The sequence below is a fragment of the Zea mays genome, chromosome 3 (assembly GCF_902167145.1).
Source record: "Zea mays cultivar B73 chromosome 3, Zm-B73-REFERENCE-NAM-5.0, whole genome shotgun sequence".
NCBI lineage: Eukaryota > Viridiplantae > Streptophyta > Magnoliopsida > Poales > Poaceae > Zea > Zea mays.
Window position 1 is genome coordinate 142,490,745 of NC_050098.1, and position 12,826 is coordinate 142,503,570.

At 48.0% G+C, this 12,826-nt stretch overlaps 2 protein-coding genes and 2 long non-coding RNA genes across 4 annotated transcripts; 1 reads left to right on the forward strand and 3 right to left on the reverse strand.

Annotated features, from left to right (window-relative positions):
* The first annotated feature begins 1,004 nt into the window (after positions 1–1,004).
* Positions 1,005–3,335, forward strand: LOC103650647 (transcription factor PCF3). Its single transcript, XM_008676208.4, has one exon. The coding sequence runs from the start codon at positions 1,543–1,545 to the stop codon at positions 2,791–2,793; it is 1,251 nt and encodes a 416-aa protein (XP_008674430.1). The 5' UTR covers positions 1,005–1,542; the 3' UTR covers positions 2,794–3,335.
* A 4,249-nt stretch (positions 3,336–7,584) lies between these two features.
* Positions 7,585–8,151, reverse strand: LOC103650648 (uncharacterized). Its single transcript, XR_002268091.1, has 3 exons — positions 8,049–8,151; positions 7,820–7,913; positions 7,585–7,655 (listed from the first exon to the last, which is right to left on the reverse strand). It is a non-coding gene; the product is annotated as an uncharacterized lncRNA (long non-coding RNA).
* Positions 8,152–9,888: 1,737 nt separating this feature from the next.
* LOC103650649 (uncharacterized) lies at positions 9,889–10,143 on the reverse strand. Its single transcript, XR_564302.2, has 2 exons — positions 10,035–10,143; positions 9,889–9,933 (listed from the first exon to the last, which is right to left on the reverse strand). It is a non-coding gene; the product is annotated as an uncharacterized lncRNA (long non-coding RNA).
* Positions 10,144–10,610: 467 nt separating this feature from the next.
* Positions 10,611–11,184, reverse strand: LOC103652231 (ribonuclease P protein subunit p25-like protein). Its single transcript, XM_008677862.2, has 3 exons — positions 11,078–11,184; positions 10,914–11,002; positions 10,611–10,827 (listed from the first exon to the last, which is right to left on the reverse strand). Exons 1-3 carry the CDS (start codon positions 11,123–11,125, stop codon positions 10,611–10,613), a joined length of 354 nt encoding a protein of 117 aa, XP_008676084.2. The 5' UTR covers positions 11,126–11,184.
* Positions 11,185–12,826: the final 1,642 nt, after the last annotated feature.

Below are 12,826 nucleotides of genomic sequence, written 5' to 3' on the forward strand. Positions count from 1 at the left end.
TTACAGTCAAAGAAGCTAACCAAAAGGAACACCTTATTGAAATTTTTCAGCTTCCTCTGTCGGTGCAAGCCTATGAACAATTTCTTGACTTAGACGAAACTTGGGGGCAAATCACGGTAACCAACACAAAAGATGCTTGGAAACTCATTTTGGGAGCTGATAATTTCTCTACAAAGAAAACGTATAGACACTTGATGGGTCAGGCTCAAGTTCATCAGATCTTCAGATCGCTTTGGAAAAATAAGTGTCAACCAAAACATAAGGTCTTTTTTTGGCTCTGGTTAAAGAACAGACTCAATACAAGGGATATGCTGAGGAGGAAAAACATGACTCTTGAGTCTTACACCTGTGAGAACTGCATCTGGCAAAAGGAGGAAACTCTTTATCATCTTTTCCTCAAATGTAACTTCGCGAAGGCCTGCTGGAATTCTATTGGTTTGACGCCCCCAAAAATTACTAATCCTGTGGACGCTGCAGTAAATCTAAAGCAGCAGCTCAATGTTTCCTTCTTTATGGAAATCGTCATTCTCATGACTTGGAGCATTTGGAAGTGCTGTAATGCCTGGCTTTTTCAGGATAAGGTCCCAACAATGCAACAATGTAAAAATGAGTTCGCAAAAGAATTACACCTGGTCACGCTTAGAGCTAAAGGGAGATTCGATTCGGCAATACTTGAATGGCTTTAACATTGACAGTAGTTTTCGTCAATTTTAACCTTTTGTAATTTATCTTTCTGTATGCTTCTAACTCTGAGTAGGGGCTCGCCCCTCAACGCGAGCGAGCTAGCGAGCGCGGTGAGCTGCTGCGTCCGCGCTGGTCTCGCGTCCGGGTGGGCCACCATGGGCAAGCATGCAAGCGGGCCGCTGCACTGCTACTCTGCTAGCAGCCTAGCAGGTGATCGGAGGCGAAGAAGACAACAGAGCCGAAAGACTAGTGAGGTTCACACTGTGATGAATACAGAGAAATATTGAAGGATTATTCATGTAAACAAAATACAATGACCCTGCGTACGGCTACGTACGCCTACCTACCTAGAGGTGGGTCTAGGTTCTTTCTAAACATACACCGTGGCATATTTTAAAAATCTGAAAATCATAATGGTAAGATTCAAAAATGAATAATAATGATATTACTTAAAAATTTAAAAATTACACTGGTATAGATAAAAAAAACGCTCGCAGGATTAGAAAATTGCCGGAGAGGCGGCAGCATAAACGAGAGTAGGCAAAGGGCGCAGCACTGCAGCAGCCCCACGCCCCCACCCGGCCACCCTGCGCTGTCTGCCCCCCGCCCCCGCTCCCCCTTGGCTGGCTGGCTGTGGATGCGCCTGCGCTCCTCCCTCTTCCCTCCCAACCCCACCCGCGCCCCACCCAACCCCGCGCCGCCTCTCCTCCTTCCCCCACCGTGAGTGCCCTGCACGTGCTGCCTCCTCCGCCATACCTCCGGCCGCCGCCAGACCTTCCGGAAGCGAAAGACGCCGCTTTTCCGTCCGGTTCTTCGGTGCTTCCTTTGGCAGCCGAGCGCGAAACGCGTCTCGGGAGCATGGACCACGGCGGCGGGGGCGGGGCGCCGTCCAGCAGCAACAGTGGCGGGGCGGCCGCCGCTGGCGGCGGCCGCGGGGGCGACCACCACCCGTTCTTCTACGCCGCTGCTGCGGCGTCCAACTCCGGAGTGCCGCAGCAGCAGCAGCAGCAGCCGTCGCCGTTCACGGGCGCGCTCGCTATCACGCCCGTCCCGGAGCAGCCCCAGCCGTCGCCGGCCGCGGGCGGCGACAAGAAGGCGCTCGTACCGGCAGCCCCCGCGGCGGCGGGGCCCGTGGTGGCCAAGCGGCCGTCCAAAGACCGGCACACAAAGGTGGACGGGCGGGGCCGGCGGATTCGGATGCCGGCGCTGTGCGCGGCGCGGGTGTTCCAGCTGACCCGCGAGCTCGGGCACAAGTCCGACGGCGAGACCATCGAGTGGCTGCTGCAGCAGGCGGAGCCGGCCATCCTGGCGGCCACCGGCACCGGCACCATCCCGGCCAACTACTCCTCGCTGAACATCTCCGTCCGCTCCGGCGCCGCCACCCCGGCCCGCGCCGCCGCGCCGTTCCCGGCGCTCGCGCTCCACCCGCACCACCACCAGCCGGGCCCCGCGCAGCAGCACGACGTGTCCGCCATGATGGCGGGGTACCACCACCACCACCACCTCCTCCCGTCCCCTCAGCAGCAGGACCCCAGCGCCGGCGGCGACGCCTACACGCGGAAGCGCTACCGCGAGGACTTGTTCAAGGAGGACGACGACCGCCAAGACCCTCGCGCGCCCAAGGCGCGCGAGCAGCAGCAGGCGGCTACGGCGCCGCCTTCCGCGGCAATGTGGGCCGTGGCACCCAACGCCGCGGCCCCGTCCGGCGGGTTCTGGATGCTGCCCGTGTCCGCGAGCTCGGCCGAGCAACCCATGTGTACATGGCCCTTCAGCGGCGGCGGCACGGGCACCGTGCAGGCGCCTCTGCAGTTCATGTCCAGGGCCAGCTACCCCAGCGGTGCTGCAGGAGGAGCCATATCGGACACCAACCTTGGCATGCTCGCCGCGCTGAACGCGTACAACCGCGGCGGCAGCGAGGAGCAGCAGCCCGAGGGGGAGCAGCAGCACGGCGGGGGCAACATGCTCGCCGCGCTGAACGCGTACAACCGCGGCGGCAGCGAGGAGCAGCAGCCCGAGGGGGAGCAGCCGCACGGCGGGGGCAACGACGACGACGACGAGGACGGCGACGACAGCGCCGAAGAGAACAACGGCAACGACAGCTCACAGTAAGCTCGCAAGACGATGATGAGCACTGAGTGAGCAGGGAATCCAGCCGCCACCATGATCGCGTCTTTCCGGTAGCAAAGCCACCCGCATCGGACAGGTGTTGAGAGCAAAGAGTTGTGGTCCTGTTCGCCGGAGGATCGCCCCGCGCTGCGCTGTCGCCGGATTGGGGTTACGATGATTGGACGGAGGAAACGGCGTGCTAGCTTTTCCGCAGGAAGCAAGCAAAGCCAAGCCAAGCGAATGCAGGAGCGAAACTTCTTGCTAGTTCACTAGTGTTCTTTTTTTTTTTGTTTGTTTGTTTTTGAATTCGTTTCTGCTGATTTTTTGTTGGATTGTTGTATGAATGATTGCGCTGTTGTGACGGGTGATTAGTGGGTCCGGATTAGGAGGAGCCCAAGGAAGGACAGGAGCCTGAGTTCGACAGGGATCTGTGTGTACAGCTGATGGACCGTCTGAGTTTTTTTTTGTTGGCTTCGTTGTTGATTCCATTCCAGTTTTTTGCTGGCGAATTGTTACTAACAGTGCAAGAATGTCCTTCCATTCAAGTCGCTGGATTGCTCATTGTTATGTCGCCTTGAATGGGGTTGGCGTTGTTTTATCCGTCTGTTTTTTTTTTTTGTCGTTAGGCACTGTACAAGGATAAAACTGTTTCTGTTTTTTTACCCCTTCACATCACATGCATGTCGGTAGATAAAAAAATAATAATTTTAAAAAATAAATGAAAGGATCCTGTCGGGGAGGGAAGAGCGAGCGCGACGCGACCGTGACGGAACGAAATGGATTGGGAAAAAAATGGATTTTAAACAGACGTAACCAGACGGAGGCGTCGTTATCCCCAAACCCCAACCCCAACGGGTGGCGAAACAGGTTGGGATTATCCCTTTGATGATTACCTGTCGCGCTCAGCAGTAGACCTCGACGACGAGCCAGGAGGGCCGCCGTGCAGTTCCCTCCCTCCCTGCGTCTGCAATTCTACGTAGCGTAGGCTCATTCCGGCACACGTTGAAGGGTTCAAAAGCGTTGGCCATTGGAGTGCATTGAGCCATGGCACGCCCAGCTACAGACTTTTACGACCATAGCACAAAGATCCAAAGGACGTGCTGAAAGAAAAGACAGCAGCGAGTGCAGCTTTGTCTTTGGTCTTTTTGAGACCCCACGTGCGTCCATCCCCGTGCTGGAGTACAAAACAGAGGCCATTTATTAAAGATCTGGAAAATACAGAGGGTATGTTATGTTATATGGATAGGCTGCACATGTGGAAACCACGTTTGGAAATACAGAAGATTTTGATTACTTGCTAAGTACATGTTCCAAAATAAAGTATTTGAAAACCACAGTTTTGAAATGCCAATACATACCCACAGTTTTTTCTACCATAGTTAAGTTTCCAAAAATATGAAGAGCTAACTTTCCAAAACTGTGAAAGTACTGCAGCATAATCAGAACTACAGTTTTGGAAACAGAGTTTTTTTAAGTCTACCAATTGGAAAAAAAAATAACACAGCATCTCCAAATACTACATTATTCTCCAAAAAAAACAGAGAAAATACTCCAATCCAAACAGCCCTAATTGATCGCGACCCATCCCCCTTAAAAAAAGGTAAAAACACAAAATCTTAGTACAAACAAAGTAATTTGAAAAGTGTCCAAAATTCCGAATATTGATGACATATTTACATACTAGTAGTAGTACAAGTGAGCTGTGAGAACCCCCTGTATCTAGCTAGAAACACAAATTAATGCTTGGACCGTTGTTGGCTACAAATACTTCCTAAAGTCATCAACAACTCTGACCTGTACAGCTGCACTGTTAAAGATGGACTCTGAAGATACAATGCTAGCTGGAACAACAAAAACCTCTTCATCGTGCTCTGTTACAATATGAATCTGTGAGCATTCACCTTCCAAAAATTAAGGAAGTTGATTTCCACACCCCCCCAAATGTAACAACACATTTAGCTTTGCCCAGATAAATGAGTAACCTTGGCTTCGAGCTTTCTATATCACAACAGAAGCGAATGAACTGCTTGTATGATTGTATCCTTTGAAGATGAGGCTGATTGAAACATTTGTGTTCCATAGTTATTATTATAATTCACCACCCACTTGATCAATATTTTATTTGTGCTCTACCTTCCCAAATGAATACTCGTGTGCAATTATCAGCATTGCAATCAATCGCCGAGCGTGCTCACGACCATATTCAATAGGATTAATAACAAGAGAATCACGTTCAAGAGCTAAAGTGCTAACTTAGCTCATCAAAAAAAAAAAGAGGTCAGCCGAATCAGGACTTTTTAGTGGCAGCCTAGTCAGATAAGATTTCCCTCTCCTAAATTCCCACATTCATACTTTCAATTCATATTTAAATACCTCCTCAACTATTCTTCTCCATATTTCATACTTTTTAGTGCAAGTGTTCGTGTGGATCCGAGTGGAAATATTTTTATTTATCATAGGAACAGAAATGGAAAACTAAAATCCGATGAGAAGTTCTTTGTTGCCATCCATGTGACTTGTTAATCCCAGCGACCTAGTCCATGGAAAATGGGTTTTGTATTTTTATGTCTTGTGCCTTGTTGAACTTGAGTCTTGGACCACCGTCACTCCGCCAAGTCGCCAACCCAAACAATAATTACAGCCCACGTCATGCAGTCATGCTGGCATAGCAGATCCACCAAGCCAGGTACCGTAGAGGTGTATACTCGTACGATATCGGATACTACCCTGTTTTTTTTTTAATAAAAATTCAGATATTTTATATTCATAACGGATACCGGTAATATCTGGATAGTGCAACTTCGAATTTAGGTAGGATATAGAGCCAGTACTACCCGGTAATATGATTCACAGCTTCGAATTTAGGTAGGATATAGAGGTATACATTTAGGTTGGATATGGTGGGCTGATATGAAGCACAAAAAAAGCAATACCTAAGCACGGTATGGTTCAAAATAATTTCGGGTCGGGCCGGACCGAAATTATGCATCGAGTCGTGTTTCGGCCGAGGTCGCGGTACACGAGCGGGCACGAGCACGGCTCGTTTACAAGGCACAAAATAGCCCATTTGTAGGCACAAAAAGGCTCATATTCATTTGGCCATCAAATTCTAATAATGAAAATCATATGGTCCAATGTGGCTAGCCGCATGCTTAATCATGGAGATGAGGTGACAACCACTCATTGATTCCATGTTCTTTGTTTTTTAATTATAAAGCTTTGAAATGTTAATGTCTACTAAATGATATGTGTTTTAAATTTCGGGCTTTATCGTAAATTCCGGGTTTTGATGTGAATTTCGGGTTCGGTATATTTTGTGCCAGAATTTGAACTTCGATTTTTTTAAAAAAAATCGGGCCATCACAAATGAGCCCGACACATTTAATCAATAATGTGTCGAGCCACAGGTCAAGAGCTAAGGCCATAGGACAGCCTGACAAGACCCATAATAATTACGGGTTGTACTGTCCCGAAATTCAATCGTTGCAGGCCTTTTTAGGCTTGGGTCGGTCCGGGCGGCCTCAATATACATCCATTTATATTTGCTGGTATATTTGATTCTGTATTTGACCCGTATCTGGAAGTATATTATCTGGGTAATAAACATATGACTGTATCCATTCGAGGTTTTTTTCTCTATTGTATCTGATATCTTGTCCGAGTATCCATCGTGTTTTCACCCCATCAAGTCTCCTTTAGGCTAGTCGGGTCTTCACTATAGTCCGATGGTCTTCGGTATATCACGTAAAATAGAGGATGCAGTACTATAAATGATAATATTTGATATTGTTTATATAATGAAGTTTGAAATAGAGGTTAAGAGAGATATAACGGAGATGGACTGATAAATCTTATTTTGCTATACAGGGCACATTTTGTTCAAGATTTTGGCATTTTATGAGTGACTACACTAGTGATCTGCGCTACACTTCAGACTTCAGTCTACAAATAGGTCTATGCCCGTGCGTTGCCACGGGAAACACATGAAATCGTTATATGTGTGGTACCGCAAATCAAACAAAGTGAAAAACATGAAATATTTATACACACGATATTGTAAATCAAACAACATATCATAGCATGAGACTTCTCGACCTAAATTAGGTATATATAAAACTTGCATGATGTTAACAACATGGTGTTTCAATCCACTTAAGATTTTGAATGATAAGGGTCGATACAACATACACCAACACTACAAAAAATAAAAAGAATCATAACAACTTCCATCAAAAGATAACAAAAAATAAAAAGAATCATAACAACTTCCATCAAAAGATAGACACAAGTAGGCTCGTCGGTGGATACCCAATGCTCATATCATAACCACTACATCTAAGTAGAGTATGGAACCAAAACTCATTTATCAAAGTAACTACATTAGGGCTTTGACAAGATGTTTAGCTCAATAAACCTGACCTGGGACTCCATGGTATTCTCGAGATTATAGTTGCCTGCAGTGTTGATTGCAAAACAAACAACTTATTGTATACATTAATAGGAGTAGAGATGTTTAAGAACTGCCAGATCCATGTATTGTAAAATCAATTAAACTTACCACGGTATAGATCTCGTCCATCTCCTTGTGCACCTTTTGATCATCAAGTCCAATCTCAAAGCTAGCTTCCCTCAGTCCATCCTCTACAACCTTTAACACCTCACTGGTGAACACCTCATATACTTATCATAGGCCTAAGAGCTAAAAACAACCTGAACTTGTTTCTTCTCTGTTGCCGTCTTCACTATCCCCTCCTCCCACTCTGAAGAAGATTACACCTCTCCAAAGGTATTTCCTTTTTCTTTGTCAAAGCTTCTCTACGCTCGGTTGATGGGGCCGGCCATCATGTAGCCATATTAGTAGTCCCCTGCGCACAACAGCCCGTCAACACACAGATTATGACCATCATGATTCAGGATCTATGCTGGCATATACATGCATCATGGTCATGGGAGTAGCAGCTAGCTTATTATTAATGGTTACAACACTATCAGAAAGACAGGCACAAGGAGGGTTGTTGTTGACACTTACTCCCAGATTAGAGGAATGGAGGGGGCCCCTCCCCCTTTTTTGCTTTGTGCACCTCACACATCATAGCCCAATGGCTTCATGCCCAGGAGAAAACCTGGAGAAATTTCGAACAGATGTAACAACAAAAAAACAATAATCTTTGATTTCTTTTGCTCACCCCACATGAATTGCTTGCAATAAGTGAAATAGCACGCAGGAAAGATTTAAGCTAGCTGCTGAGAACGTTTACCTGGGCACCTGAAAGAAGCAGGAGGGCGTAGGGGTCCCTGGAATCCAGCAATCCAGTGGGCGACGCGCAACCGGCGAACTCGGCTCCGCCATGGTGCGCGTGCTGCAGCTTCCTGCAACCAGACAAAACGATAAAACCGAAAAAGAAGCTTTTTTTAGGTGGCAACTGAAGCTATCGAAACAAACAAGCAACACAACCCAATGTGCAGTGCAGTGCAATTGCAATGTGACTGAAGAGAAGCGCGGATGTGGATGAGAATGCGATGCATGCAGGCAGGCAATGGGCAATGCAACAGAGAAGAAGGGAGAACGGACCTGAACCTGCCGGGGACCTTGCCCTTCTCCTTGTAGGGCTTGACGAGCACGCGCACGTCGCACACGAAGTGCGGGTTGCCTTGCTTAGGATGGCCTTCACCGTCTCGGCGTACATGAAGGTGACGAAGCCGAACATGCGCTTCTGCTGGTACGGGATGCGCACGTCCTGCACCGGCCCGAATATGCTTCTCGGTACATCGATGGCGGGGCAACATTATTGGATGGCTAGTGGAAACGAAACGGAACGAGCGGAGAAGGGCGGGTTTGGCGGCGGAAAAAAGGCGAACAGGATTGCGGCGGGTGGGCTACGCGGAGCTTGAGGCGCGGCGGGGGATTCGCGGAGCGTGAGGGCGTGCGGGTGACGACTGGTTTCGCGGCGGGGGATTCGTAGGCGGGGAGGCGGGGGCAGTCTACACTGCCCCCTTAATAGTTAGTACAGAAAAGCACACAGGTTCATTCCAAGGTGTACTCTAAATTCAATCGTGAATTAATAAATCAAGTATCCTAGCTAGTAGTTTGTTTTGGAAGTGAAAAAAAGAGAGCCATGCTTCATATGGAAGTGAAGAAATTGATACTGCTCTTATTTGACCTACCTCTGAAAGTTTGCATGTGAGCATCCTTTTCTTTACAGAACATATCATATGTTTCCTGAAACTTGTTGTACTCTTCGTTCAGTGAACCCTCACACTGCTGAAGTACAAATCTGTGTCATTTTAGAAGAAAATAAAACCCTGGAGTACAAGTTGTTATGAATACCTCTTTGGAAGTGTTAGACAGTACTTTTAACAAATTCTGTCTGCATGCACAAATAGGAACACAGATTAGTGTGTTCTCACAGAAGATGTATATTTTTGTTTAGCTCCCAGCAATTATAACTGGCTTCAGATGCTCTCAGTAAGTTAATGGGGGAAATTGAGTGGTTCAAATACCAAATACCTTTCCTCCTCAAATTTCAGCTGGGTTTCTTCTAGCATAGTCTGAATATCTGCTGCCAAACTACAGGTTAAGAAACAATTAACAACAAACTGTAGTGATACAGATGAAGGAATAGGACCACCAGAATTCATCAGACCATGCATTTAGCCTACTCAGCACTGGGCTCAGCAGGGCTACTACCGCTGCTCGCACCGCTACTCGCATGGGTGCCAGGCCGGTGGAGCACAACCCGGAATCTACACGGCCACCTGCAGATTATAACAACTGCGCTCAAATTTGGGATTTTCGGGAGCATACTTTAATTTCCACATAAAGGATATTATAACAAAAATGGTACTGCCAACTATGATTCTGAAAAGGGTAAACATCTGGAATGTTCTGAATAAACAGATATTATAGTGGATCACAAAATCACAAAGATGAGCACAAGTATAATTAATTCAACATACAATTCAACTCGGCTACTGAACTCGAGCATAATTCAACAGATTTGAATAGATAATTAATTACAGACACCAAATTTTGTATACCACCTAGTAAAAGTTACAGTAAAAAATAAGGGGCAATAACATACCGATTCCTTCTTGTTGTTTTGCTTTTCCTCCAAGTCTTTGAGCGCCCGATCCATCCGCTTCCTGCAAAATAGGCAGTTCCACAAGGTGAGCACAAGAACACGAATTTTACACCATGAGCTGATGAATGAAACCGCAAAGTAGGACAGCTGAAAGCGACTGACAGCTCTGCGGAGATGTACTCGATGCGCTTCTTGACGTTGGCCTTGGTCTCAGCGAGGTCATGCTTGACCAGCACCGGTCCGATGAGCTTGTACACGTTGGCCCCATCGCTCAACAATTCCAGCTCCTGCAGGCAGCCGCATCCACGAATCGAATAAGGCACTCACGGCGAAGAGAATAACGGGGCGTTAGTGATGAGGACGATAACGGGGCGGCGGCCCTCTTGAACCCAGATGGATGGCGTTCCTGCGGGTGCCTCGGGCGGGTGCCAGCATGGCGGGGACAGGGCTGGGCGAGAGAAGCGGGAAGACGCCCGCGACTGCGATGCCGTGGAGGGGAGGGGCGATGCTTGCGCGAGCCCGCGGCTGTGATGGGGGCGAGGGATGCGTCTTAGGAGGCGAGAGAAGCTGCGATGCCGGGGGAGGGGCGCGTTTGGCGGTGGAAAAAAGGCGAACAGGATTGCGAAGGGTGGGCTACGCGGAGCTTGAGGCGCGGCGGGGGATTCGCGGAGCGTGAGGGCGTGCGGGTGACGGCTGGTTTCGCGGCGGGGGATTCGTAGGCGGGGATACGGGGGCAGTCTACACTGCCCCCTTAATAGTTAGTACAGACTTGACGTAGCGAGATGTGAGTTCATGGCATAGAAAACCATAGAATTTGGTTAAGACAAACTGGCAAAGAAAGTCATTAAATGCAGCTGACAAAAGAGTGCAGTATGCATACCCGATAGATGATGTGTCCAGCTCCTTCTTTGAAAGAGTTATAGTGATCATAGAGACATGTCTTGTTGTCTCAAGCCTGCAGAGAGATATAATCTTGAACTCCAAAATTACGGGTTCATGTGCAGTTATAGTTCTATCCCGGAATAAAAACAAGTCACTTACGGAAGTAGGCCTTCTTCCAATGGCTCCCACATATCAGTAATATCAGTAGATCCAGTGGTGGTATTCTGATGGAGGCCAACAATCCTCCTCTTCACAGTAATAACAGTAACAATTAGAATCAAGTGATAAGTAATATTAGCAAGCACCAGAGCCATAAGGAGTACCTTGATCAATTCCACAACCATGACAGTCTTATTGATAGCCCTCCCCATGGCCTTGAATACAACCTCATCAGAACCTTTGTCCTTAAAGTAAGAAATATTATGGTGCAACTTATCAGGCACACAACACAACAAAAGTATATTGCATAAAAGCAGTAGTATCTCATAAAGTGAGGCCATGTGAAGACATTCTGGACACTCTTGCACACTTTGAAATTATAAAGCACAAAAAACTGCTTGAACAAAAAGATATCACATACAAAAATGGCCAAGAATAAATATAAGTATCCATGTGTATTACTAACCCTGCTTTATGTCCAAATTGTGCAGATATTAGGTAGTGGCATGTCAACAAAGATGTGGGAGGCCAGTGTGGAACATGCAAAAACATGTGTTCTAACTGACAAAGTGCATCACTACTATCCTGATGGTCTAAACAAAGCTGGTGTTGTATTCAATGTAGTTGGAGAAGTAACAGGGTTAATATCTGATAAATATGTTTTTGTTGATGACTTTACTGAAAAGGAGAAGGTAACCATGTTGCATCGCTTTCCAGGTTTTCTTTAAACAAGTTCATCCATTTTCCTTATATGCCCACCTTTTCTGACCTGGACCATGTGTTTTTACATGTTTGTTGTTTGCCTATTTTCAGGCCGAAGCACGTGTAGTAGTGAAGCAAGCATATGAACACTGGAAGGATGTCCATACTTGTGACAATGAAACGCTTGTGGAAAACCCTTCACATCCATTCAATTTGGGATCTCCATCATTGCATGAAAATCAGTATAACCAGTTGCCCACACAAGTTTCTACTGATGGTTTTAGTTTGAGCAACGGCCATACTATCACCCAACATTTTCTCAATGGAGCCATCGAGTGCTTTAGACCCTTGTAGTATATTGGAGACTGAAGAAAGCAGTGCTAATCAATTTCAGTCGGTGTTGCCCCCAGTTGGGGGCCATGAAGTGCCCCGAGAACCTCAGAAACTGGATAAGATGGAAATGGCGCTGCGTGTGAGAGGAAGACAGAGAAGGATGAGAAATGGGAAACAGACGGCGTGCGTTGAGGCCGTAAGGGCAGAATCGGCACAAAGATTTGTGGACCCATCTGTCAGGTGCTCCAAAATTACTCGTGACCTCTTTTGGCGAGCGCGCAGACTCGAGCGACCCTTTTTTACGAGGTTAGCTTGAAGCGGTGTATTTTGTAGAGCGACAAGTACGAGCGACCCATTTTACCAAATTCCTCCATGAAGTTAGCATGGCGGCTCGGGAAGCTGTACAACCGTGACAATCCAGCCACACGCAGGAAAGAACACTAACATCGTAATTATAGAAGAGGCAATGGAGTAGCAGGAAAGAGATGAACTCACATTGGAGGGCGAACCGAGGCTCTCCGATTTGCTCCATCATCGCGTTGCCGTGCGACACGAGCACCAACCGTTAGACTCCAGGCGTCTAGGCACCAGCCGGATCCGCCGTAGGACGCGGCGAGTGCGCACGCACTGGTGTGGACGCCGCTCTGTCCACGCACGGTCCTGCGCGGATGCAGACCGTGCTCGCGCCTTGCCCAAGGAGATGGCCACGAAGCTCGAGGCCGCGCCTAGATGGGGTCGCGCCCGTCGTACCGAGGCTGGGGCCGTGTCACCGCGCGCCCGTATGCCACGGCTGCGCCCTCGACGGGGCCGCCGCGCCCGCGTGCCTCTGGGGCAGCGTCCACGCCGCCAAGGGCCGTGCCCGCGCGTCGGAGGCCGCG

Excerpts from the sequence above, each read along its gene's own strand:
- LOC103652231 (XM_008677862.2), bottom strand. The coding sequence starts at position 11,125 with ATGGGGAGGGCTATCAATAAGACTGTCATGGTTGTGGAATTGATCAAG. Across the intron at positions 11,003-11,077 it reads TGGTTGTGGAATTGATCAAG|AGGAGGATTGTTGGCCTCCA; the intron begins GTACTCCTTATG and ends ATTACTGTGAAG. Across the intron at positions 10,828-10,913 it reads TTGGAAGAAGGCCTACTTCC|GCTTGAGACAACAAGACATG; the intron begins GTAAGTGACTTG and ends ATCTCTCTGCAG.
- LOC103650647 (XM_008676208.4), top strand. The coding sequence starts at position 1,543 with ATGGACCACGGCGGCGGGGGCGGGGCGCCGTCCAGCAGCAACAGTGGC.